General features: G+C 43.8%; 1 protein-coding gene across 1 annotated transcript; it reads right to left on the bottom strand.

Annotated features, from left to right (window-relative positions):
• Positions 1 to 2,429: 2,429 nt before the first annotated feature.
• Positions 2,430 to 25,000, bottom strand: POLE4 (DNA polymerase epsilon 4, accessory subunit). Its single transcript, XM_033953757.1, has 4 exons — positions 24,550 to 25,000; positions 11,553 to 11,637; positions 6,885 to 6,926; positions 2,430 to 3,623 (listed from the first exon to the last, which is right to left on the bottom strand). The coding sequence occupies exons 1-4, from the start codon at positions 24,814 to 24,816 to the stop codon at positions 3,610 to 3,612; spliced, it is 408 nt and encodes a 135-aa protein (XP_033809648.1). The 5' UTR covers positions 24,817 to 25,000; the 3' UTR covers positions 2,430 to 3,609.
• Between the last annotated feature and the right edge of the window lie 174 nt (positions 25,001 to 25,174).

The raw sequence follows: 25,174 nt of genomic DNA, 5'->3' as shown, positions 1-25,174 counted from the left end.
CTGGAAATAGCAATCAGGGAATAGGGGAGAGAGGGTAGATTATTCCTCTATCTCAGTGGTCTCAAATTCACGGCCCGCCAGGTATGGTTGAGGCCATCGGTATGTTTTACCATAATCACAAAAGCAAAATAAAACAGTTTCTTGATCATTTGTCTCTTTAGCTATAAATTACATTATTATTAAGACTTAGCCAAAAGGGAGAGGCAAGATGGCGTCTTGAACAGGTTGCTGAGAACAGCACTCCCACCTTGAAGGTGAAATTTCCATATAAACTTGTGGGGAAAATCCTATTTCTATGCCTAAAAGAAGGGGGAAACAGAGGGGTTCCCCTCCACCTACCTCTGGCTCTTCGATGCTGCGGTAGACTATAATTATAGCTTTTACGGTCCAACCTTCCACTTCAGGCATTTCCGCTGCTCTGAGTGGGAAAGTTCACAGCTTGGACAGCGAGGACCGCATACTCCTCCCAAGCCTGGAGAAACATTGGCAGAGCAGATCATGCAGGAGGGCTCCCCAAGTACATTGAGAGAGGCATGTTCTCCAGCCGTGGTGGACCTAGAAGTAATTACAACTTCGCAGACTACGGAGATGGAGCTGCAGCATTCTTGAAGTGCGGAGCCAGTGGCAGCTAGCGGTGGTGAGGTTGTAGGAGCCCATAGTTTATCCTCTGGAGTAGAAGCCAAAGAAAATCTGGCCATTATCTCCCCACTCAAGCCGTTGGTGAGACCACAGGCAGTAACACTAGATTCTATCTGGACTGCGATTGAGAACTTACACTCAGTATGTTCAAATGTCATGTCTATTACTTTAAATTCTACCTCTAGGTTAAGTTCTGTTCAACACCAGGTGGATTTAGAAAACTTAGAGAAAGTAACAACTGAGACCAAGAACTTGCTTACCAAACAAATGACTGATAAAATGATGATTTTAAGGAAGATTGAAAATTTAGAAAATCAACAAAAAAATTTGAATTTAAGGATTCTCAATTTTCTGATTGTTAAGTTTATGTCTCCACAGGAACTCTTTAAGAACTTTATGTTAACGGTTCTAAATACAGTACTCCTGAAACTAGTCTCTCCCCAATATAGAAAATTAATTATTTAAAACAAATGCAAAAGGAAAAAGCTGTGGTAGCTGAAAAAATACAATTGGATGTTTCTGCTATTTTGCAATCTTCTGATATTGAAATTCGGGGACGGGCAACATTGTTGGTCTCTCATGCATTCTTACAGGATAAAGAAATGTTGTTGAAATTATACTTTAATTTAAAACAGATCACCTATTTAGGTGAAAGGGTATACATATTTCCAGGCATCTCAAAGTGGACACAATCAGGAGTAAAAATTTTTAATATTTCGTCCAAAAGTGATTGCTTTGGAGGCAGTGTTTCAGTTGAGATTTCCATGTAAATGTTTTGTCTCATATCAAGGGAGCAATTATATTTTCTTTGAACCTGCCCAATTAGGTTTTTTCCTAGAGGGTAAAGGAGTCTCAACACAGCCAGAATGAAACAGGTTTATAAATGTGGTATTTAATTAATAGATAGGTTAATATCTTATTACTGCTCTATTTCTTATTTTTTCTTGTATATGAATTCCCTCCTTTCCCGAGGGGTTTTCTCACTTTGCCTCTTACCCTCAGATTATGGACTGTATTAGATAAATATTTAATTGTTTAATTTCTGATGCTTAGTCCGAACAACTAAGTGAGTTTACACTTTTGTATTCCTTTTATCATCTATGTATAGTGGATGTATTGAAATGATAAACAACAACAACAACAAAAAAAGACTTAGCCAAAAGGAAAGATTTATAAACTATAAAGTTTTACTTCATGCAAAATTGTCATTTCTTTAATGACATTAACTATTTTTTCTGAGGCCCTCCAAGTACCTACAAATCCAAAATGTGGCCCTGCAAATGGTTTGAGTTTGAGACCACTGCTCTACCTCGTCCTGCTCTGTTGGCTTCTGGTAGTGATAGTGTCCTCTTAATCTGCTTCCAATCCTTGGTTCCATGGTTTCTTGTGCATTAGGGATGTTGCCCACAACATACCAGGAAGATGTTTGCGACCCAGCTCCTTCATCTTCTACTTGGATGGTGGGGAAGGGTCCGCAAAAAATGGTAGTGAGAGCAGGTTGATAGTTGAGGGTTGTGGCACCTCATGTTATGCCACCAACTTGGAAGAAGTGGCTGTGTCCAATATAAATTTCTTAAGCAATTGTAGAAATAAGGGCACCATGTTTCAAACCAGGAGAGGTGATGCGGAGTCAAACACAGGGGAGATGCTTAAACAGAAAGAGGATTGAAACACAACATGGCTGGAGAGGTGTTATGTTGGACAAGAGTAGAAAGAACTAAGGCCAATGCTGAACAGATTTCTACAGTCTGTGTCCTGCAAATTGCTGATGAAATTTAGCAACTCTGGTATTGTATATTACTTTATTATCATATGATATGAGTTAGGATTCTGTACAACTAAAGGGAGAAGGCAAGACATCTATAGCAATACTTTAGTTATAATATATATTGTTACAAGACACCCTCATGTTTAACTGCCTATATGTGCCATGCCAAGAAATTCAACCATGTCATCCCACTCCTTATGGATCTTAACTGGCTTCCAGTCTCTGTTTTAAAGATCTTAATTCTAGCTCACTGAGTAATATATTCAAGTTTTCCAAGATATCTGCTGTATACCTGGGATCCATATTCACATTCCATCCAGCTTCACCTTCTTGCAATTCCACGATTCACCCAGACACCAGGTGTACTTTTTTAAAAAAACAAATATATTATGCCCCTATACTCTGAACACTCTCATATGAATTCAAAATCAATCACTCTTATCTCAGGTTTAAAAATGATCTGAACGCTGGTTCTTTGGTTTGCATTTTTTAGTTATCTGGTAGTAGCTTAACAGACCACTGGTTCTATTTGGGCATAACCAGCCAATGAATAACTGCAGCATCCAGTTCCCCTCTGATTTATATGCAATAGATTTTTACTTGTGTTTTTTTAAAGTTGTGCTTCTACTTATTCTGTAAACTCTCTTGATGGTTCAGCTCAAAGAGTAGTTAAGTCAATTCACTTAATAGCAGTCTTACTGAAGGTCACAGAATAACAAAAGTCCACTAAGAGAGCTATAGACATATTGCTGTTATCTACTAAACGTTATTGTATTCCATATCATTGACATTAACAAATGTACATGTAATTGATCCAGCCATCTTCTCTCTGTAGAAAGGGTAATAGTAAGGTTTTGATACAACAATAAATTCCATAAAGTAAGACATTATGCATTAAAAAAAAACAAACACAAAAAACCTAACTAGATACAGATGTCAAAGTCTATAGACATATTTCTTACCACGAATCCTACTTGTGATACTAACTTGCTTTTGTCACACCCAATGTGTTTTGCATTCTCCAGACTAATCCCAAGTACATACCAGGCAGCTCTAGTATACTAGAAATAGATTTAGTAAAATATACATTTGAAAGTTTCCATGGTAAAATTTATACAAAATTTCTTTTTTTAAATAAAAAAAATTTTTCCGGCACACTGATTTTTCTGAGAAAATGTTTTCATGGGTAGTCACTCAGCAGATCAATCCAAAGTTCCTAAAACATAAAAAGAGCAGAATGGTAATTCTATGAATTGTTGCAGACCACTCAAGAATTTGAGCCACTTAATTTTCACAGTATGATTTATGTACTCATGGTTTTATCCCCATTTTGAGTCTATAGATTAATAATTCATATATTTAGGGCCCCTTTTACAAACCCCATTCAATTTCTATGTGCTTCGTAAAAGGAGCCCTTAGAGGGAGACAAAAACAGAGTTTTGTATGCAGTTCACATTGCAAAGACTAAGAATATTATAATGCCTCTGTATCGCTCCATGGTGCAACCTCACCTCATTGCATTTAATTCTAGTCGCCATATCTCAATAAAAGACATAGTGGAATTAGAAAAGGTTAAAAAAACAGCAACCAAGATGATAAAGGGGATGGAGCGAGTCTCATATGAGGAAAGACTAAAGAGGTTAGGGCTCTTCATCTTGGAAAAGAGACGGCTGAGGGGAGATATGAGTGGTATACAATGGGTACAAGTGAATCGATTTTTTACTCCAGCATGACAAAGACTAGGGGACACTCAGTGAAGTTGGCAGAGGATGTGATAACAGTGGTTAACATAGATGGGTTTGAAAAAAGGTTTGACATAGTTCCTAGAGGAAAAGTCCATAGTCTGCTATTGCAACAAGGGGAAGCCAATGTTTGCCCTGGGATCAAGTAGCATGGATTATTACCACTATTTTATTTTTTGCCAGGTACTTGTGACCTGGACTGGCCACTGTGGAAACAGGGTACTGGGTTAGATGGACTATTGGTCTGACCCAGAATGGCTATTCTTATGTAACTCACAAAACAAGGGTCTGTATATGGATTGGGTTTTAAGTAACAGTCTTAATTACAAAACTGAAGTACAGAAAATCAGTAAACTGAGGCACTTATGAAAAATTGCTTTAAGTTGGTTCATCTGTTGCATGTAAAAGTGAGAGCTTGAGGTCTGCAGGTAGAGTTATTGGGGACTGAAATCTGATTGCAAGAGTTTACTTCCAGATTCTATATATAATGCCCAAATAAATTGGCTCACAAGCCAATTGGCACCAATTTAGCTTTGTGTGTACATCTTTCTACATGCTATTCTTTAAAAAATCGGTGCCATCGCTGCTTTTCCCTCTGCCTTGGACGGGATCCTTATTAACCAACTGTCCAGGTAAGGGTGCATCTGTATCCCTGTCTTGCACAGGTGTGAAGGTGCGTGGTGTTGTAGCTAGTACATGGAACCTCAAGAACTTTTTGTGAACCAGGAAGATGGAAATATGCAGATATGCTTTCATCAGATCTGGGGGAGGCAAAAATTCTCCTGGAGCCACCAATGTAATGACTAACTGGACCGTTTCTATATGGAAGTGGGGAATCTTGAGGGCTGCACTGACTGACTTCAGATCTAAGATCGGTCTCCAATCATCCAAGTCTCTTTTGGGCATGATAAAGTATATTGAATATCTGTCCAAGCCCTATCTGCCTTCCAGTACAGCCTCTGTACCATTGCCAGAATTCTGGCTGCTTTGTCTGACTTTCCCACAAGAGAATTTACAATGAGATCTGGAAGGGGGTCGAAAGAATTCTAGCTTGTACCCTTCCCGAATTACATCCAGCACCCAGGAGTCTGAAGAGACCTATGGCCACGTGTGCAAAAACTTCGCCAGCCTCCCCCCACACCTGATGAGGGAGGCTACAGTTCTGGCATCATTGCTGCTTTTTGGGGTTTGAGTGGAGCAAGATCCAGACATCTGGGGGCATCTGGCGCTCCCACACCTCTATCTTGGGCTTTCAAATGTCCTCTGGGAAGCCGACCCTCCTAAGTACCGTTGAAAACGCCTTGAGCAACAAAAATGTAACCAACCAACTGGACCCGTGGTCTGCTGTCCAGTAAGGACCTTGGCGTACAATCTGCCATACTGGCCATCAGATGTCGAGACCCTTGCCAAAGGACAATTGTCCTTTAAAGGGAAGTTTGCTCAACGTCACCTTAGAGACTGAATCTCCTGCCTGTTGTCTGATTCAGAGTATCTGTGGGTGGAGATGGCATATGCCAAGACCTTACTCAAGATCCTAAAAAGGTCATACAGTGCATCCACTACTATGCTTCATCAGGGGAAACAAACTCAATTTTCCAGCTCCAGTCAAAATTTCTGTCCCAGAAAACGCTCCATATATGCTCCAATGCCCCAGAGGCATAAGAAGGGATAACGCCCGAAGCTTTTTGCGAGAACTGACAGGCAGCCATTCAGAGTGCAGTGTGGGACCAAGCAGGCACACAAAAAGCGCGCACCTGCCTCGTGCACCGCTGTGCCACTGCCGGAAGAGAGCAGGGGAGCCAAGGCAGGAGCACGGAAAGCGTGCTGGACTGCAGAGATGGGAAAAAAAGGCACGGTTTTTGTTTTTTTTATATTCACTCCTTAAGACACACCCTTATTTCCACCCCCTTTTTTGGGGTGGAAAAAGTGCATCTTATGGAGCGAAAAATACGGTAAGTTAGGCTCTCTACAGACTTTGCAATAAAGGAGGGTAAATACCCATTAATCAAGACTGATATTCTTGCTGCACAAGAATTCTACATGCAATATCAAAATATATGAACACACAGAACAAAGGATAAAATCTTATCCTTGCTGCCAGAGAAGAGGAAGCACTCTGAGAAAAAGGTTCACAGTCCACAGTGTGGATTTATTTTATGTGTTTTTTCTTCTTCCCTGAACATGACAAAATTTTGTCCCCCTTCATTAGAGTTGTAATACGTTTAAAATTAACTACAATAGATTTTAATACAATTCCTCAGCAAATAGGAAAGAAGGAAGAACTGAAATGACCTATCAAAGGAAGGGGTTTATCTAAAACTGCTAAGGACCAATTAGCTTATATCGGGTAATAGCTTATATTGGGTAGGACGGAATTTAAGGTCTAATCTCTTCAATATCTAAGGACCAATTATCAGCAGGCAGAAATAGGTTTGTGTGCCATCTTCTACACTAGAGATCCTTAAATCCAGTCCTCAAGGTCTACAACCCAGCCAGTTTTCAAGATATGTTCGAGATCTATCCACATACAATGGAAGCAGTGAATGAAGACAGATGTCAATCATATTCATTGTGGAAATCTTGAAAAATAGGCTAGATTGTGGACCCCAAGGACTGGATTTAAAGATCACTGCTCTACACAGTGTTCTTTCATTTATTCTCAGGCTGTGTTCACACCTGATTCCTCAGAAAGTATAATACAGTAGAAGAGTCAGTCTGTTGTACAGAAAACTTACCTTCCAAAAAAGCAAACTCATCAATAGCCTCTATTGCATTATCTGTTGCAACAGAAAAAAAATTATGTTAGGATCATCTCAGTATATGAACAATAATGCAAAAGCTATTTAATGTACAGAAACTCAACTACACACAATGGGAGTAATAGTATAAGGATTTTTTTGTGTACAAAGTCTTGTCATATGTGGAAAAGGACTTTTTATAACCGTATGTGTAAGAAGTACATGATCTATTTTCATGCAATACGCATATAAACATTCCTGGGAGTATGGTTTGGGTTGAGTGAAGGCAGAGTTGCGAAATATGCATATATTTTATAAAATACAGGTCTCCCTCCAAATTTGTAGGTTTGATTATTCGCAGGCATTCCATATGTACAGTAGTTTTAGTTCCTCCTCACCTGCTCAATCGCATTCTGGCTGCACACTGGGGGGTTTTTTTTACATTAAAACTGCTGCACTGACTCACTGCCTGATCTCTCCGAACTCAGAATCTAAAGCTGCATCAGTTTCCAGTGTGACTTCAACTGGCAGGGAGCAGGGCTTACCCAGCTGCACTTCCCAAGCCCCAGCTTTCAACTCTTGTGCCCAATCAGACAGCAGGACTGCTGCCGACATCACCACATGGGCTGACTCCGTTATTCATGAAAGCACAGTTACTTACCATAACAGGTGTTATCCAGGGACAGCAGGCATATATTCTCACATGTGGGTGACGTCATCTACGGAGCCCCGATGCGGACAGCATTTCAAGCAAACTTGATTGAAGATTCAAGCTTGCTGTGCTGCACCACGCATGCGTGCCTCCTGCTCCACTAGAGGGCGCATCCCCTCCTCGTGGTCTCCAGTTCACATATCCAGCAAAGAAGCCAACCCCGGGGAGATGGGCGGGTTGTGAGAATATATGCCTGCTGTCCCTGGATAACACCTGTTACGGTAAGTAACTGTGCTTTATCCCAGGACAAGCAGGCATGATATTCTCACATGTGGGTGACCTCCAAGCTAACTGAAAAGGGACGGAGGGAAGTTGGCAATTCAAGAAAACAGATTACATAAAACCGATTAGCCAAACCGGCCATCGCTCCTGGACAGTGTATCCAGGCAGTAGTGGGAGGTGAAAGTATGAACCGAAGACCACGTGGCAGCCTTGCAGATATCCTCAATAGGCGTGGACCTGAGGAAAGCTACCAAAGCTGCCATCGCTCGGACTTTATGCCCCGTAACTCGACCATGCAGCGCGAGATCAGCCTGAGTGTAGCAGAAAGAAATGCAAGCAGCCAATCAGTTGGACAAGGTGCGCTTGGAAACTGGGCGTCCCAACCTATTAGGGTCAAAGGACAAAAACAATAAACTATTCGCATAGCGACTTTTTAAACTAATGAAACAAGAAATCGCGGTGCAAAGAAGGCACTTGGGGCAGAGCTAGGAAAAACAAGTCTTCTTAGCTCCGTGGAAAACGAACTGGAGACCATGAGGAGGGGATGCGCCCTCTAGTGGAGCAGGAGGCACGCATGCGTGGTGCAGCACAGCAAGCTTAAATCTTCAATCAAGTTTGCTTGAAATGCTGTCCGCATCGGGGCTCCGTAGATGACGTCACCCACATGTGAGAATATCATGCCTGCTTGTCCTGGGATAATTCATGGTATTCATGAGGGGGCTGCGCACCTAATCCCTGTGAATATGGAGACTTGTATATATGTCACTCAGTTCACATGTAGAGAATAACACGGTGACCTGTTCCCATAGTAAAACTGCGGGAACAGGTAAAAATTTGTGATGTTTACTGTGGGTGTGGGAGCAGTAAAAAGCTTTGCTCACGTGTGGGGGGTGGGGGAGGGGAACTTCCAATTAATATGACTCCCCACAAGTGCTTACTCCCTCAGCACCGGCCTTGTCCGTGTGTCCATACTCCCTCCTCCTCTTCCTTACAACTTCCAGATTGGCACATGCGTGACATCAGTGGAGATGGCCCAATTAGCATTCTCCTCACTCCTCTCAAATACCATTTCCCCCTTCTTGTTTTCCCACTCTTAACAAACAGCAACATGCCCAGGATCTTGTTAGCAGGGGAGACGGGTACAAGCTAGTTACATTTGACGAGCCACCATACTGCATCAAGTTAAATGTTTTCTCGTTTGTTTTCCCCCATCATGGCACCAACTGCTTGGATTTGGGAGTCCAGGCCTCAGCAGTGCAGGCGAGCAGTGGAGGGAGCAGGAAGGCACTGGGAGACAGCCTTCCAAGGCATCTTTTTTGCAGGGAGACTGTAGAGCACTTGGCCGCAGCCTCTGAAGACATTTTACCTTTTGTATGGCCAAGACACTGAGATGGAGGCGAAGAGATTTATTAGGCCCTACGATGTCATGGGACAGATGGGCACCCTCCCACCTCTCATTGGGTAGCCTGTGGGACTCATGCTGCCTTTTCCCATTTGGCTAAATGCTAGCTCTGGCTGCACAATGATTGTTATACCAACCCCCCCCCCAAAAAAAAAACAAAAAAACAACCCACAAAAAACCACCTCGAGCCACTTGTCTCTGTGCAAGAACTTCTTAACAGTTCACTCCCTCATGAGTATCTTCTAGTCCGACATCTTGCAGCCCTCCCGTTTCCTGTCATCCTCCAGCACTTGAGATTGTTGTACACCTCTTGCATTTTCTTGCATTGTGATTAGAAAGGCAAGGAGGTTGTTGCCCTTGCCTCCTCTTTATCACTGAAAGATAATTTCTATTGTATTTTCCCCCTCTTTTGAAATGATAGTGATAGTAACAAAGGCAAAAGAGGAACAGAACTTCTGGGAAACACGTTTTGTTACTAGTTATGTGACAGGTCCCATTAGTGATTTCAGTTTTCTTTCTTTCCTTTTCAGCAGTACTTATGGATGGAAACATTCATAACAAACTTTTATACAAAATTTAGTAAACCATTCAAAACTGTAACAAAGCACAATGCTTTGGTTTACAATATTTAAACTACTCGTATGAGTTTAAGCTTTGGTTATAATTACCAGAGGTTTTGTACATTTCATAAGGCTACCTCACCCAATATCCTTTTGAATTTTCCATCGAGATGCACAAAGAATAATTTATAGAGCCAGGAAAGACCTTCCTTGCTATGCACCAAAGTATCGTACTATAAGCTCTCAGGCATATGGACTAGGAGACCTTGGATATTATTCTGACATACAAGCACAATAAGGCCATTCAGCTTTTATCTGGATTTTATTTCTGTCGTGTGGACTCCTTAAAATGATCCATAGCTTCAGTAAAGTACTTGGAGGGACGCAGAAAAAACAGTTACTGTCTTATTAAAGAAATTACAATTTTGCATGAGGTAAAACTCTTTATAGTTTATAAATCTTTCCTTTTGGCTAAGTCTTAATAATAATTTATAGCTACAGAGACATATGATCAAGAAACTTTTATTTTACTTTTGTGATTATGATAAACATACCGGGGGCCTCAAAATAGTACCTGGAGGGCCGCATGTGGCTCCTGGGCCACGAGTTTGAGACTACTGGTCTATAACTATGATGAGAAGAGAGGCTTTGACTAGCAAAGTGCTATTGCTGTGCAGGAGATCCAGGTTTGGAAAGCCTTCAGGGTCAGCCAGGGTGGCCTCACAGTCCAGGCAACACCAAGCTAACTCCAGCGATGAAGAGCCCTCCGTCTTCTGCAACCCTCCTGCTGCTGCTCCGGCACTGGTGCTAGCTTAACTAGCATACAGTCTTTGAGTCTATCTGCTCATGAGGCCCTGTTGGTTCCATCCCTCTTGACGCAAATGTGTCAAAGTGGGTGGAGCCGACAGGACCTTCCTGAGCGTGTTGACGTGAAGGCTCTTCGGCGGAGGAGGAGCAGGAGAACCATGCCGCATACCCCCCCCAAGCGATTCATGTGTACCCTGTGTTGAGAAACTCTGCCATAGAATACCACTGTTGGTTAGAGAATGTCATGGGGATGGGGACCCGCAGTAAATCTGGAGAAATTAGCAAGTTTACTGTGGGTGTGGGAGCAAAGCTTTTTACTGCCCGGCAAAAACCAGAAATTACATTGAAAGGAGAGATTCTATTGAAGGAAGGGTAATGTAATGGAAAATTTTTGCTCACATCAACTCAGTCCTATGCTCATGAAAAAAATATTTTGCTCACTTGAACTCTGTCTTTATGAGGGAACATTGCTACAAGCAATAGTAAGTTTGGTGAGGAATCCCCCAATATAGCTGACCAAAAGATAGCTCCTGCAAGGGTTTGGCCATGCAATATAGCAACACACCTCCCTCATGAAGCCTAACAAAACATCTAATTATGTCCTATGGAAACAAAGAATTCAGTTTATAAAAAGTCATTTTCCCATTTATTACAGATATTTGGGTCCTATAAAAAAAAAAGTCCAAATGTCAAAACTGTCTCCATTTATCTTTGGTTCCTAATTTCACATTCAGTGTCCCATGAATTACAAGTTTCATATCTTTAACTGAAAAACATTAAATTGCCAAAACAAATCCCTAGAAGCCTTCAGATTAAAAGCTTTGTTTTCTAGCCATAAATATCTACATTCAGTGGAAAAGTCATAATATCTGTAGGCTATCGAGTCTTCCAAACCTGCTAACATGTGACCTCCTTACTATAACAATGCTATTACTCATTACAAGAAAATGACTCCTTCATACCTAGGTCCTTCCGCTGGATAGTCTTCCTCTTTCCTTGCTGTGCATGAATGAAAGCATCTCTGGCGATAGTTTCAATGAATAACTCCTGTAGGGAAAGGAGAGTTTTTAATGCACCACTTGAGATGTCCAAAGAAAATATACAAAGCAGAAATCAAGACCAAAGAGAACGATTAGGAGAATCTACTCAGAGAAAGCACAGTTACTTACCGTAACAGGTGTTATCCAGGGACAGCAGGCAGCTATTCTCACATGTGGGTGATGTCATCCACAGAACCCAGATACGGACATCCTCGCAAGCATACTTGCTTGAAGAAACTCAGAAGTTTCGAGTCTGCCGCACCACGCATGCGCGAGTGCCTTCCCGCCCAGCACAGGGCGTGCGTCTCCTCAGTTCAGATAGCTAGCAGAGAAGCCAACCCGGGGAGGGGGGTGGGTTGTGAGAATAGCTGCCTGCTGTCCCTGGATAATACCTGTTACGGTAAGTAACTGTGCTTTATCCCAGGACAAGCAGGCAGCCTATTCTCACATGTGGGTGACCTCAAAGCTAACCAGAATGGGATGGTGGGAGTGTTGGCAATTCAGGAAAATAAATTTTGTAATACTGCCTGGCCAAAATGGCATCCCATCTGGAGAAAACATCCAGACAATAATGAGAGGTGAAAGTATGAACTGAGGACCAGGTGGCAGCTTTGCAAATTTCCTCAATAGGAATGGATCTGAGGAAAGCCACTGAAGCCACCATGGCTCTGACTTTGTGGGCTGTGATTCGATGTCCCAACTTTTTCAGATCGAAGGAGACAAAAAGCTGAGGAACAGATCTGTGTGGTTTGGTGCGTTCTAAGTAGAAGGCCAAAGCATGCTTACAGTCCAGAGTATGAAGAGCTGATTCTCCAGGATGAGAATGAGGCCTTGGAAAAAACACTGGAAGTACTATGGATTGATTGAGATGAAATTCTGAAACCACTTTAGGTAAGAATATAGGATGAGTACGGAAAACCACCTTGTCATGATGAAAAACTGTGAAAGGTGGATCAGCAACTAAAGCTTGCAGCTCACTGACTCTTCAAGCAGATGTGAGGGCAATGAGAAACACAACTTTCCAAGTGAAATATTTCAGATGAGCCGTATCCATTGGTTCAAAAGGAGGCTTCATCAATTGAGCAAGAACAAGAATGAGAGGGAATGGAAGGAACGCATACAGAAACAGATTCATCCATTCCAGAAGGGAAGCATCTGCCTCGAGGTGATGAGGAGAGTATATCCTGGAGCAGAAATGAGGCAGTTTGTGGTTGTGGGGAGACGCAAAGAGATCTATTTGAGGAGTTCCCCACTGAGAAAAAACGTGATGAAGAGGCGAGGAATTGAGTGTCCATTCGTGAGGTTGCAGAAGGCAACTCAATTTGTCCGCCAGTTTTTCTCTCCTTGAATGAAGACAGCTTTCAGGAAGGTGTTGTGAAGGATTGCCCAATCCCAAACCTTCAAAGCTTCCTGGCAAAGAGGGAGAGATCCTGTGCCTTCCTATTTGTTGACACAGTATATAGCGACTTGGTTGTCGGTCCGAATGAGGACTACCTGGTCGTGAAGATGTTGAAAAGCTTTGAGAGCATTGAAGATCGCTCTGAGTTCCAACAGATTGATATGACACTGACAATCCATGATGGACCAATGGCCTTGAGTACGGAGACCGTCGAGGTGAGCCCCAAGCGTAGGTCGAGGAATCTGTCATAAGGACCTTCTGATGAGGGGGCGTCTGAAACATTAAACCTCTGGAGAGATTGGAAGAGAGCATCCACTATTGGAGAGACTGTCTCATCGAAGGAGTGACTGTAATGTGTCGAGAGAGTGGTTCGCAAGCCTGCATCCACTGAAATGCTAGGGTCCACTGAGGAATTCTGAGGTGAAGTCTGGTAAAAGAAGTCAAGTGAAAGGTCGTGGCCATGTGACCAAGTAGTACCATCATGTGTCTCGCTGAGATTGAAGAAAAGGAAGACACTTTGTGACACAGCTGAAGAAGAGCATGCAGACGCTGCTGAGGAAGGAATGCTCTGAGCTGGATAGTGTCCAGGATAGCTCCGATGAACTGTAGATTCTGAAAGGGCTGAAGGTGGGATCTGGGAAAGTTGATTTCAAATCCCAAGCTTTGTAGGAACCATGTAGTCAGTTGGGTTGCTACAATAACCCCCTGAGATGTAGAATCTTTGATGAGCCAGTCGTCCAATTAGGAGAACACCTGAAGACCATGGTTCCTGAGAGCTGCTGCTACCACCACTAGGCACTTGGTGAATACTCTGGGAGATGATGCCAGGCCGAAGGGTAGCACTCTGTATTGAAAATGCAGATTACCCACCCGAAATCTGAGGTATTGACGGGAGGCTGGATGAATGGGAATGTGAGTGTAAGCCTCCATGAGATCTAGAGAACATAACCAATCGTTCTGATCTAAAAGGGAATAAAGGGATGCCAGGGACAACATGCAAAATTTTTCTTTGACCAAAAAATTGTTGAGAACCCTGAGATCCAGAATGGGCTGCAGATTGCCCGTCTTCTTCGGAACTAGGAAGTAACGGGAGTAAAACCCCTTGCTCTGCTGTTCCAAGGGAACTTCTTTGATGGCACGGAGACGAAGCAGAGCTTGAACCTCCTGAAGAAGAAGGGCGGTCTGGGATGGATTGGAAGGATACTCTCTTGGAGGAAGATCTGGTGGAATCTGGAGGAAATGAAGAGAGTATCATTCCTTGAGGACAGACAGCACCCAGAGGTCTTATGTAATGATCTCCCAGCGGTGGTAAAAATGATGGAGACGACCTCCAATGGGAAGGGGATTTCTCATGCTCAGACAACTTCTTGGTGGCGGCCTCTATCAATTCATCAAAGAGTCATTGCCCTCACAAGGAATATTAGCCAGACGATCCTGAAGGTTGGGATCCATATCGATGGTGCAAAACCAGGCCAGACGGCGCATTGCTACTGAGAATGCAGTGACCCTTGAGGAAAGTTCAAAGGCATCATAAGATGACTGAAGAAGGTGCAACCTGAGTAGTGCCAAAGTGGCAATGACTTGCTGAAATTCTAAAAGCCTGTGTTGACCAAGGTCTTTAGAAAAACTAGGGAGTATATCAATAAAATACTTGAAATAAGTAGTACAGATAAAATTATAATTTAAAACCCTGGAGGCCATCATCAAATTTTTTTAAAGACGACAGCCAAACTTGTCCATAGTCCTGCCCTCTCTGCCAGGAGCTACGGTAGCATAGACCCTGGAAGGATGACTCCTCTTCAATGAAGATTCCACAAGAAGGGATTGATGAGATAGTTGGGAGTTCTCAAAGCCCTTGCAATGTAGAGTTCTATACCTCGATTCCAACTTGCCTGGAACAGCAGGGATAACATAAGGAGTCTCCAGGTTTTGTTTGAAAGTTTGAGACAGAAGTCTGTTAAGAGGAAGTTTGAGAGACTCTGCAGGAGGCTGAGGCATACTCATTTCCTCTAAATACTCCTTAGAGTACTTAGAACCAGCATCCAATTTAAGATCCAGGTCCTCAGCCATTTGACAGAGGAAGGAGGAAAAGGACAATTGATCCACCAGAGCATGGCCTCGAGAGGGACTCAATGACCTCGAGGTGCAATGAGTGAAGAACGAAAGTGAGGCCTCTCTGGAGTATTGGTATCTCAGCGAATAGACAGACTGGGACAAGGCATTGGAATCAGCTGAGCTCTCAGGTTCTATACCTCGATCGAGTGTTGGATCGAGGAGTTGGAGGCCTCGAAGAGCTGGAAGGCCTGGACGAGGAAGGCTTCTCTCTAGAAAAGGACCTGCACCTCAATGAATGCCTTGATGAGGGCCTCAGCCAGCGAAGAGAGTGCTGCCTGGAAGCAGGTCTCGTGTTAGGTCAAGGAGACTTCGCCCTGTGCCTCGAAACAGGGAATGCCTTTGGTGAGGGTATAGGGCTGGAAGCTGTAGATCGAAACCCCATAGACTCAGTGGTTTGGATCGAGGAATCTCGAAGCACTCCCAAAGACTTGGCTTCTTGTATGGAGAGTGAGGATTCCAGACCAGACACTCGCAAAGACCTGACTCCTTGCATAGTGTGTAGATCCAGCTCGAGGCACAGGCAAGGACTCAACCTCTTGTGAGACTGCTGAGTGCCCAGGCTGGACTGCAGGAAGCAGCGTCGAGGCAGGACTGTATTTGCTCAGTAACTGAACAAATTCCCGCTCTAAAATGGTCTGGATGGTAGCCTGCAATTGTGGATCTGAGTCTGAAACTGGCCCACTTGCTGATGCTAAAGATTCCGAGGTGGCAGAGGAAGCATGTTTCGACTTGGAGGAATGATGCTTGGGTAGTTTGAGGACCACAGCCGGAACCATCTGCTGAGGTATCTGACCTGAGGGAAGCTCAGGAGAAGACGTCACAGATTTACTAGAGGTCGAGGACGTTCCAAACGAGGAAGGTCTAATGAGACTTGAGGTCGGAATCGTGGAGGCAGGAGGACACCCCGCAGTCCGAGGTCGAGAGTGTAGCAGGAGTTTCCATACTGAAAATCTTCTCCACTAGAACTCGACGACGTTTAGGGCTCGAGGTTGAAGGGTAGCACAGTGAACGCACGACTCCGGGCAATGGTCAGGCCCCAGGCACTGAAGACACCAGTCTTGCGAGGCTGTCCGCATCCGGGCTCACATGTGAGAATAGGCTGCCTGCTTGTCCTGGGATAACCTCAGTTCTCAAAAGAACATTCAACTGCCCCAAATAATTTCAGATTCTCCAAACTTCACAGAATGGTGTATATTGGCCAAAGTCTCATCAGACCAGCAACCAGAAACAAATGTAGTACAACACTCCAGCAGATAAAACAGCTGAACACTAAATTAAATGCAAAACATTCAACTTAAACCTTTGCAAACTGAGTAGAATTAGTGGTCTTACACAGTGAAGGGATTAAAACTATTTCACAGTACTTAATATTAGCATCAAGTTACAAAAAGCCAGTTTATCCCAGGACAAGCAGGCAGCATATTCTCACATATGGGTAATGTTACCGATGGAGCCCCGGAACGGACCACTTTAAAAGTGCATCGTCACTTTAAGAGTTTAGAAAGTTCACGATAGACCAAACCGCGCATGCGCGAGTGCCTTCCCGCCCATTGCAGGGCGTGTAGTCCCTCAGTTTCTTAGTTTCCATGGAGCTAAGTCGCGTTTTCAATAGCTGTTGAAAATTTTTTCACTGCCTTCCCACTCTCGCGGTTTTCTGACTTTTCAGTCAGTTTTTTCTTTTATTTCAATTTTAGTAAAAAAACAAACAAAACCCCCAATGTATCTTAAACCAAATTTTTTTTCTTTTGCCGTTGTCAGTTTAGCCTAGATAGAGCCTTATGGGTCGCCTTACTGTTATTTCTCCACCTTATGGCTGTTTTACCATGCAGAACAATCCTGATAATATTCCATCTAGGTGGTTGCTTTGCTGGGGTAGTTGTCTTCACCAACATCCTACAACGATTCTCGCAGTGTCAGGACCTCGGCCTTGCCACTTTCTACTTCCCCTGCTCTTCTCCTCGTCAGTACATTCTCATGTGGGTTCTTCAGAAGCAGTTTCCCTTCGGCGCCTTCACGAATCCAGCACCCACCGACGTCAGTAATCCGTTGCCCAGCGCACTTCCGGCACCGCTAATCCAGCCCGCACCGAGATTGACATTGCTGCCTCAGGCCCACTCCTACGTATGTAAGTTGGCTCACAAGTTTCTCCTTTGGGCTTCAGGTCATTGTAGCAGTGAGTCAAGTCCTGCTGACCTCGATCAGCCCCATCTCTGGCTCTGCTTCAATATCAATGAGTGCCTCGATACCGGCATACTCATCTTTGGAGTGTGAAGCAGCACCAATGGTACCGGTTAACAGGCCAATGTTACCGGTGTTTTTTTCTTTCCTGCAGTAATTTTTTCCACTCCGTTCCTGATGTGTGCCTTGATACTGGCATTTTCATCTCAGGAGCGTAGACCCACACCGATGGTACCGGCGACACAGCCAGCGGTACCGGTGTTTTCCTCTTATGCTGCAGATTTCATTCAGTACTTCGAGTACATGTTTAATTGTATTTTCAGTTGCTTGTGCCGACGCCTTTGTCGACACCGATTCCTCTGGTGCCAGTTAGTTTGGGGGTCTCAACACCGGTAGCACTTGCAAAGGAATCTCCAACGGTTCTGACATGAAGCAACGCTGGTCATTTTTAACGTTGTCAGCGTCTGTCCGATCTGGGAAGGCCCTGCAGAAATTAAATTGTCTTCAGCCTTCGACACCGAATCCCTGACATCGATTCTGTATCATTTGGGATTTGAATCTCTGGGGGGGGGGGGGGGGTTTGAGCAAGACCCCAATCTCTCTGTAGCGGTGGGTTTTCAACACATGCTTTTCTTTTCCACTTCAGTAGTGTCTGAGGAATTATCTTTTTCAAGATTCTTCAGGGGACTGTCTGCACCTCAAGCCATTACCTTGGCAGTTGACTCTTCAAAGTCTAAAGAATTTTAGATACCTTGACCTGTAAACTACCCAAGGCTCTTCGGATTCCCTTCCATGATATCTTACGTGAGACTTTTTATATGACTTTAGAAACACTGAGGATGTTTCAATGAATCCCTACTGGTGGAGCCAACTCTACAGTGCAGGGGTAGGGAACTCCGGTCCTCGAGGGCTGTAATCCAGTCGGGTTTTCAGGATTTCCCCAATGAATATACATTGAAAGCAGTGCATGCAAATAGATCTCATGCTTATTCATTGGGGAAATCCTGAAAACACGACTAGATTACGGCTCTCGAGGACCGGAGTTCCCTATCCCTGGGCTAGTGTGTAGGCCTCTGTATTTCTGGACAGAGTGGGCACAGCGATGGACCGGTTGGCCAATCGACTTACCAGAATCATATCTTGACTAACTGGTCCAGTAACCATTTTACTTGAAACAAACCAGTTGTCATGCTCCACTTCTCTCTGCTTGCACATACGGTGGCTGTTTTTTTCAGCACCTCTTTTCTGTTCCAACCAGACCTGGTTTGACTTCGAGTATCTGACCTTATCACCCACCAGGACAGGCTAGCAATTACGCCTTGTTTGGGGGACGACTTCTTTGGTGCTTCCATGGACATGCCTACTTAGTAGTTGTCTGTCCACGACACCAGGTGGGACACTCTGGTCAAGCCCAAAAAGCTGCCTTCAACGCACTCTTCTTCTCACCAAAGATTTGCTCCTCAATGTTTTCCTCCATTCAGGGCATAGTCAACGTCAACGTTCTACAGTCTAGACCTAGTCCCTTCAGAGGCCATCTTCAATTCCTCATACATTGCTGAGAGCTTATCACCTCAGCTTTCTGGTTTCTCATCTTCATAGGGCAGAGTTCTTCACTCACCTTTTTTTCAAGAGAGTCTGTTTTGGATCCTGCACAGTCTTCCCTTCTTCTCCTGCTGATTGCCATCGAAGAGTCCTCCTCGATTAGCAGAGTCAGGGATTCTAATCCCGTTTCTGCTTGATTCCCAAGAACACCGGTGGACTGAGATTTTTCCTTGATCTCAGAGTTCTCATCATTTTTCTAGTCGAGAGGTACTTCAGGATTCGTCTCTCCTCACCCTGGATCTCAAAGAAGCCTGCACTCATGTCCAAATTCATCCAGCTTCCAGAAAATACCTCCGATTTCAAATCAATCGCTACCATTACCAGTACAGAGTCCTTCCTTTCGGTCTGGCATCTTCGCCCAGAGTCTACACGAAGTTTCTGATTGTGGTGGCCGCATCTCTCCGCTCACAAGGCCTTCAGGTCTTTCCTTTTCTGAACAACTGGTTGATCAGGGCTGATTCTAAACAATGGGAGGCTGAGGGATCCCCACCAGCATGGATTTACAAAGGGAAAGTCCTGCCAATCCAATCTAATCAGCTTCTTTGACTGGGTAACGAAAAAGCTAGATAAGGGAGAGTCCTTGGATGTCATGTATTTGGACTTCAGAAAGGCGTTTGATAGGTTATTGAACAAGATGAACTCATTGGGATTAGGAGAAACATTGACTGCATGGGTTAAAGACTGGCTCAGTGGCAGACTTCAAAGGGTGGTGGTAAATGGTACTCCCTCCAAAACATCAGAAGTGATCAGTGGAGTGCCGCAGGGCTCGGTCTTGGGTCCAATCCTATTTAATATCTTTGTACGGGACCTGCCTCAGGGACTTTGAGGTAAAATTGCATTATTTGTCGATGATGCTAAACTGTGTAACGTAGTAGGCAGAATAAAACTGTGCCCGACACTATGACGCAGGACCTACTTTTACAGGAGAAATGGTCTAATATTTGGCAACTGAGTTTTAATGCCAAAAAGTGTAAGGTTATGCACCTTGGTAGTGGAAACCCATGCAGAACTTACACCCTAAATGGTGAGACCTTAACAAGAACTGTTGCAGAACGGGACCTGGGAGTAATCATTAATGAAGATATGAAGACTGCCAATCAAGTGGAGAAAGCTTCATCCAAGACTAGACAAATGCTGGGTTGCATCCAAAGAAGTTTTGTCAGCCGAAAGCCTGAAGTTATAATGCCGTTGTACAGGTCCATGGTGAGACCCCATCTGGAATACTGTGTTCAATTTTGGAGGCCAGACTATCAAAAAGATGTGCTGAGAATGGAATTGGTTCAGCGAATGGCCACTAGGATGGTCTCAGGACTCAAGGATGAAGAACGCCTAGGTAAGTTGCAGCTATACACTCTCGAGGAACACAAAGAGAGGGGAGACATGATAGAGATGTTCAAATATGTTACTGGCTGTATTGAGGTGGAAGAAGACATCTTTTTCCTCACAGGACCTATGACTACAAGACGGCATCTGTTAAAAATCAAGGGTGGGAGATTTCATGGTGACATCCGGAAGTATTTCTTCACCGAAAGGGTGGTTGATCGTTGGAATGATCTTCCACTTCAAGTAGTTGAGGCCAACAACGTGCTCGATTTTAAGAAAAAATGGGACAAATATGTGGGGTCACATCGAGGGAGTGTTTAGGGGGGAGGGTTATTCGAGTGGGCAGACTTGTTGGGCCGATGGCCCTTTTCTGCCGTCATACTCTATGTTTCTTCTCAGGAAGTGTTCCAAGCAACATCTCAGACCATCTCTTTTCTTTGGGGTCTAGGATTCGAAGTCAAATTCCCCATAATCACATTTCATTCTAACTCAACGTCTATAATTCATTGGGGCAATCCTAGACATCACTCTCCTGGGAGCATTTCTTCCTCCAGATCACCTTCAGGCTCTCATCCGTCTGTGTCAGCAGTTGCTTCCTTTTCAAACTATCTCTGCCAGACACATGATGGTTCTTCAGGGCCACAGGGCTTCAACTGTTCATGTCACACCACTGGCAAGACTACATATTCGCACCCCTCAGTGGACCCTTGCTCCCCCGTGGTCCCAAGCGACGGATCATCTCTCACAACATACATCTGTGACATCATCTCTTCTGCAGTCGCTTCAATGGTGGATGAACTTCCTCTATCTATCCAGAAGTCTCTTTTTTCAATTGTCCGCTCATCACAAGGTCATGATGACAGACGCATCTTCTTATGCATGGGGGGGGGGCTCATATACATGATCTGCAGCCTCAGGGTCTTTGGTCCACCAGGGAACGGAAATTTCACATCAATTTCCTAGCACTCAGAGCGATGTTTTATGCCCTCAAGGTTTTTCATCATCTTCTTTGCCTCAAGTCCTCCTCCTTTGCACTGACAATCAAGTAATAATGTACTACATCAACAAGCAAGGAGGCATGGGCCCTTCCTGTTGTATCAGGAGGACCAGAACATCTGGACTTGGGCGACAGCTCACAATCTGTTCTTGAAAGCTGTCTACATTCATGGGGAGAATTCCCTAGAACACAACCTCAGCAGAATTCTTCAACCTCACGAATGGACTCTCAGCTCTACAACTCTCCAGTCCACCTTTGCTCAATGGGGCATCCCACAAGTGGCCTTGTTTGCGACTCCTTACAATCAACAGTTGCCCCAGTTTTGCTCCAGACTTTACTCCCCTCTCCGTCTGGCAGCAGATGCTTTTCTCCTGGATTGGACGGGCCTGTTTCTATATGCATTCCCTCCACTTCCTCTCATGTTGAGAACTTTATTCAAGCTCAAGAGAGACGCAGCCACCATAATTCTCTTTACTCCATGGTGGCCCAGACAACATTGGTTCTTCCTTCTCCTTTGACTCAGCTCTAGGGAGTCCAAACCTCTTCTAATATTTCTTACTCTGTTCCCTAAGACTCCGAAATCATTGATTCATACTAATCTGCAATGCTTTCCCCTGACAGTTTGGTTTATCTTGGGATGCGTCCATCTCACTTACATCTTTCTCAGCCTGTTCGTTAACTTCTGGATGTCTCCAGGAAACCAGCCACTCAACAATGTTACCATCAAAAGTGGCCTAGGTTTTCTTCCTGGTGTCTTCTTTATCTTCATGTTCCACCTTCCTTGATTTTGGATTATTTTCTTCTTTTGTTTGACTCTAGTCTCGAGTCTATATGTAATGTAATGTAATTTATTTCTTATATACCGCTACATCCGTTAGGTTCTAAGCGGTTTACAGAAAATATACATTAAGATTAGAAATAAGAAAGGTACTTGAAAAATTCCCTTACTGTCCCGAAGGCTCACAATCTAACTAAAGTACCTGGAGGGTAATAGAGAAGTGAAAAGTAGAGTTATAGGAAAAATAAAAATAAAATAAACATTTTAACAAGACAGCATTGATCTAAATACTTTGGAAGGTATAAGAGAGGAGAGAAAGGAATAGAAGCAGAAGGGGGAGTCATTGAACAGTAGAATTCTGGAGAAATTTAAATGATAGAAATAGAACAAAACAAAGACAAAAGGCAAAACAATAGATAAGATTAAAGATAAATCATAAGCTGGAAAGAAAAATAAAATAAAACTTTGTCTTCAATCCACGGTTTCAGCGTCAGTGATGAAGTGGAGCAAGTAAGTTTAGGAGGAGCGATTGATGTTTCCAGAAAGGGCTTCTTCTATATCTCTCAGACTTCTTTTAAGTGTTATTGCAGCTTTTCCTCTGTCAGTCAAGGGTCAACCTCTTACTGCTTATCCTCTGGTTTCCAAATTCATGACAGGGGTTTTTAATGTGTAACTACACCTCCTGCCTTCTCCTGTTGTTTGGGCCCTGCTGTGGTCCTTTCCACTTGGTTTCCAGGTTTATAAAAGGATTTTTTTTTTCTTTGTGAAACCACCTCTACAGTCTCCACATGTCATCTGGGACCTTATTATACATCTTTCCAGTTTGTTAAAGCCACCATTTGAACCAATGGCACAGCTCATCTTAAGTTTCTTGCCTGGAAAGTGGTCTTCTGTATTGCTCTCACCTCTGTCAGGAAGGTCTGTGAGTTACAAGCATTAGTAGCAGATTCACCCTTCACAGTTTTTCATTATGACAAGGTGGTTCTGCGTACACATCCAAAGTTTCTTCCAAAAATTGTCACTTTTCATCTTAATCAGTCAATTATTCTGCCTGTGTTTTTCCTAACCCTCATTCTCATGCTAGAAACACTGCTTTGTATACTTTGGACTATAAGCGGGCTTTGGCTTACTACATTGACTAGACAAAGCCACAGCGAACTTCCCCTCAACTTTTCATTTCTTTTGATCCAAAAAATTTAGGGCACCATGTATTCAAGCAAACAATTTCTAACTGGCTGACTCCCTGCATCTCGTTCTGCTATATTCGGACTGGACCTGGAAAGTTGTGTCACAGCCCACAAAGTCAGAGCTATGGCAGCTTTTGTTGCTTTCCTTAGATTTACACCATTGAGGAAATCTGTATAGCTGCTACCTGGTCCTCAGTTCATACCTTCTCTTCTCACTACTGTCTAGATTCTTTCTTCAGACGGGATGGGCACTTCAGCCAATCTGTATTTCAAAATTTATTTTCTTAGGCCAACACTCCCACCATCCCATCTCTGTTAGCTTGGAGGTCACCCATACGTGATAATATGTTGCCTGCTTGTCCTGGGATAAAGCAGTTACTTACCGTAACAGGTGTTATCCAGGGACAGTAGGCAGATATTCTCACAACCCACCCACCTCCCTGGGTTGGCTTCTTAGCTGATATCTTAAATGAGGGACCGCATGCCCTGCATCGGGCGGGAAGGCACTTGCGCATGCACAGTTCGGGCTATCGCGAACTTTCTAAATTCTTACAGTGGCGATGCACTTTTAAAGTGGTCCATACTGGGGCTCCGTTGGTGATGTCACCCATACGTGAGAATATCTGCCTGCTGTCCCTGGATAACATCTGTTACAGTAAGTAACTGTGCTTTACATTCTGAAACACACTTTAAAAGCTCTTATCAAATTGCCTTTGAAATATAACTTCAAACTTAATTTAGACATCTCCTTCACAGCCTTCTCAGTACACACCTCAGCTCAAAAGCCCATAAGCAAGTTTAATTTGCAGCATTTCTCATGAAACCAAATATTTACAGGAAATATTATTTAAAAAATATCCACTCCTTCCACACGCAAACTCCAGAACAGAGATAATTTTTTTTACTCAGCAGCCTTAAACTCTCTGCTTTCCTGTAGCTCAGTTAACAGTCATCCAGCTCTTAATGAGAGCTGCTATTATGTGCAGCTTCCTGCTGTACTCTCTCATCTCTCTGTAGCTCACAGGATCTGTGCATGGGCCCTCAGCATTTCCTTACCAATTTCTCTGCTTTAAATGTATTCTTTTTTTCTTTCTGTTACATATACATCTAGTTCTGTGTATTTGCTGCTGAATAAGGTTGGCCTTGTTCCAGAGCACTTAAATTCAGTTCCAAAGCAAAAGGCCTCACTAACTCAGAAATTCAGCAATATATACTTTTATTTGGAAGGAGGAAATACATTTTCAGTCAGCTGTTTAATAAGGAGAAAGATAACCATGACGATTCGACCAGCGTGCCTATTCCACTCCAACAGCCGAAAAGCGGTAAGGAAGCTCCCTTACCGTAGCTTTAGCTATCACAAACACGGCCTCCTGACCGGTGAGTGTCAGGTCGGGGTCAGCTTTCATCAACGCTTTTATGCGGCTGAGAGGTAGTCGCGCCAGGCGGGGCTGAGGAGGAGGAGGAGGTTGCAACCCTACTCCGGCCTCGGCGTCTTCCTCTTGCTCGGCAGATACCGCATCCTGCTGCAGCTCATCTCCCGCCGCCATGCCCACAGTGGAACCGGCAGCGCCACCATCCATGCTCGCACGGACGAATTCGGTAGCCATCTTAGATCCGGGCAAACCTGCTCGCTCCGATCATTAAGGTAGGAAAGGAGACAAGCCGAGACGTTCAGTGCTACAGCCTTCAAGAGAAGCAGAAGATCGCTCAGGGATTTTGCTCACTCGATAGTCATCGTTACGAGGTCTTAGCGTTTAACAGCAATTTTTTTTGCCCGAATCAAAGATGTCCGCCATTGCCTCGGACACAGTCACGAGCTCGTCGCGTCTCCATTGTCACGACGTCCCGGCGGCTATTACAAAATTGGCGGGAATCAGAGCTGATTTGATTTCCTGACGCGAATAGACCGAGCAGTATTTATGCGCGGCGTGAAAGCATTTGTTTATTATATGAAAATAAAGGCAT

The sequence above is a fragment of the Geotrypetes seraphini genome, chromosome 8 (genome assembly GCF_902459505.1).
Source record: "Geotrypetes seraphini chromosome 8, aGeoSer1.1, whole genome shotgun sequence".
Lineage (NCBI taxonomy): Eukaryota > Metazoa > Chordata > Amphibia > Gymnophiona > Dermophiidae > Geotrypetes > Geotrypetes seraphini.
The sequence above is the reverse complement of the archived record's forward strand: the minus strand, read 5'-3'. Positions and strand labels throughout refer to the sequence as shown.